This window comes from Raphanus sativus, chromosome 7, assembly GCF_000801105.2.
Source record: "Raphanus sativus cultivar WK10039 chromosome 7, ASM80110v3, whole genome shotgun sequence".
Taxonomy (NCBI): Eukaryota; Viridiplantae; Streptophyta; class Magnoliopsida; order Brassicales; family Brassicaceae; genus Raphanus; species Raphanus sativus.
In genome coordinates this window covers 4,674,775-4,677,578 of record NC_079517.1, presented here as the reverse complement: position 1 = coordinate 4,677,578, position 2,804 = coordinate 4,674,775, and the positions used below count along the sequence as shown (strand labels likewise).

The window sequence follows — 2,804 nt, the reverse complement described above, 5'->3', positions numbered from 1 at the left end:
AATCAAAAAACATTTACTTTAATAATTTAATGCACGTTTACAGAAACCACCACGTCACCCTAGGCTAACCTCACTACAGGCTGTCAAGTACACTCGCCTAACCAATTAAATATTCCCACGTCACCTACGTTGAAACGGATGCTCTCTACATTATACAGCTGTACCCCGTTCAAAAATTTCCAATATAAATACATCCTTCTATGGTTTCCATAAAACCCCAAATTAAAAGCAAAAACCTCTCTGCCATCTCTCTGTTCTCACCCCAAAATGGCCTATACTCACCGTTTCGCTATTCTTCTCATCCTCCTCTCCGCCACCGTCGGCTTCTCCTCCGCCGCGTTGGTGGAAGAGCAGCCTCTCGTGCTCAAGTACCACAACGGCATTCTCCTGAAAGGAAACGTCACTCTCAACCTCGTTTGGTACGGGAAGTTCACCTCGATCCAACGCTCCATCGTCGTCGACTTCATCCGCTCTCTCAGCTCCTCCGCCGTCGCAGCAAAAGGTCCATCCGTCGCTTCGTGGTGGAAGACGACGGAGAAGTACAAAGGCGGCTCGTCGAATATCGTTGTCGGGAAACAGCTCCTCCTCGAGAACTACCCACTCGGAAAATCCTTGAAGAATCCTTACCTCAGAGCTCTGTCGGGGAAGCTCAACGGAGGAGGGGGCGTTCGGTCGATAACCGTCGTTATAACGGCGAAAGACGTCGCCGTCGAAGGGTTCTGCATGAACCGGTGCGGGACTCACGGCGCGAAGGCCCGTTCCGTCAACAGCGGAGCTTACGTCTGGGTCGGTAACTCTGAGACGCAGTGTGCTGGCTACTGCGCGTGGCCATTTCGTCAGCCTATCTACGGACCTCAGTCTCCGCCTTTGATCGCGCCTAACGGAGACGTCGGTGTCGACGGGATGATTATAAACCTAGCGACTCTACTGGTTAACACCGTCACGAACCCGTTTAAAACCGGTTACTTTGATGCCGGGGATCAAGAGGCCGTCTCGGTCTGTACCGGGAAGTTCGGGTCCGGTGCTTACCCGGGCTACGCGGGTCGGGTTCTCGTGGACAAGACTACCGGGGCTAGTTACAACGCTCTGGGTCTCGCCGGGAGGAAATATCTTTTGCCAGCGATGTGGGACCCGCAGACTTCGAAGTGTAAGACTTTGGTTTGAGTTTAGACTGTCTGGAAATTGACACGTGGCAATAAATCAATGGAGATGGCGAGTTGAAGCTTATCGGAGCCAAAGAAAAGCTGTGTAGATATCTATCTTGTCTGATTGTACGGAGGAGTTTGGGGAAGGGGATGTGTTTCCTTTGTCGTTTTGTGTGACGTGTACATTCGATCCTGGAGATGTGTGAAATGATGGTTTATATATCTAATTTAATGCCGATAATAAAATCGATTTGTAGTTTCCCCTAAGAATTATTCTTGGATTAACTCCCTATGAATTCACCAACCAATATGATTGTGTCATTTAAGATTCAGTATCTTTTAAAAAAAGAAATAAAATATTATCGAATTATATTATACTTTTAAAATAATAATTAAATAAAAATTATACTAATCACAAAAAAAACTTTTTAATCTAAAAAAAAATATTTTCAAAAATATTTTTAGCACTCCCAACAAATATTAAATCTTAGACTTTTGGATAAATCTTAAATTTTAAGATTTATCCAAGAATTTCGGATTTATCCAAGGGTTTAGGGTTTACCCAAAAGTTTAGGATTTATGATTAGGATTTAGGATATAGTTTTTTGTTGATTATGTTATAAATAGTTTTTTTTAAATCAAAGTTTTATAATTTATCCAAAGGTTTACTAAAGAATTTAGGGTTTAATATTTAGAGATTAGTGTTTTTTTGTGGTATTAATTTATTTTTTGAAAAAATATTTATTTTTTGCATTTTTAGTATTATTTTATTTATTTTTACTTTATTTTATTTATTTTTATTTTATTTTTTATTTTTAAAACATAATATAATTTGACAATATTTTATTTCCTTTTTTAAATAATGTCAAATTTGAAATAACTAAATCCTATTAGTTGGTGAACCTAGAGGTTTACTTTAGGGGGTGAACCCAAGAATAACTCTTATTTTAATAACTTCGTTTTACCAAAGGGAAGTAGGGAACAGACTTTATAGATAAGAGGGGAATGGGATTAAGAAATTAATTGTGCTGTGTAAGATACGGTGAACAAATATTGTAAAGAGAGAATAAAGGTGTCTTGGTGATGATGGAACTTGAGGAAAACGAGGGGAAAAAAACACTTCACCTTATCGAAGCTAATAGCTTAGCCTTTGGTTGTATTAGCGTATTTAATTCTTGGTTGGGAATAATCATTTTATTTTTATTGTCCACTTTCTTTTATCATCCACTTTACCCACCAATCTTACCTTTTTAGGTAAATTGAATTGTATTATCTCCAGGAATTCTTTAAAATATGATGAGTGGGTTGGTGTTTAGTGATTCGAGCAGACTTGTGGGATCAGTGGTTTCTACGGGTTATGCAGTAAAGCTATCAAAGAAATCACTTCACACTCCAGTCACAGTTTGTTAATAAGGAGCCCATGATTTAGCCGTGGTATCGGTACTGAACCCTTTAAAAGACTCAATCTTATAAGTCCAATCTGTTTCGTGATGTTCACGGATTAACCCCTTCGCTTTTTTTGGCAGGAACATTTAAATATGTGATGCACATCAAACTCGTGACAAGTCTTTGGTTTATCTATGTGACAAAAGAGAGATAGGTTTGGTTACGTAACTTACGTTGTTAGATAGCAAAAAAAAAAGATATTAAACAACAACT

At 39.1% G+C, this 2,804-nt stretch overlaps 1 protein-coding gene across 1 annotated transcript; it reads left to right on the top strand.

Moving 5' to 3' along the window:
• Nucleotides 1–207: 207 nt before the first annotated feature.
• LOC108814459 (protein EXORDIUM-like 4) lies at nt 208–1,415 on the top strand. Its single transcript, XM_018587038.2, has one exon. It carries the CDS (start codon nt 268–270, stop codon nt 1,162–1,164), a length of 897 nt encoding a protein of 298 aa, XP_018442540.1. The 5' UTR covers nt 208–267; the 3' UTR covers nt 1,165–1,415.
• The last annotated feature ends 1,389 nt before the right edge of the window (nt 1,416–2,804 follow it).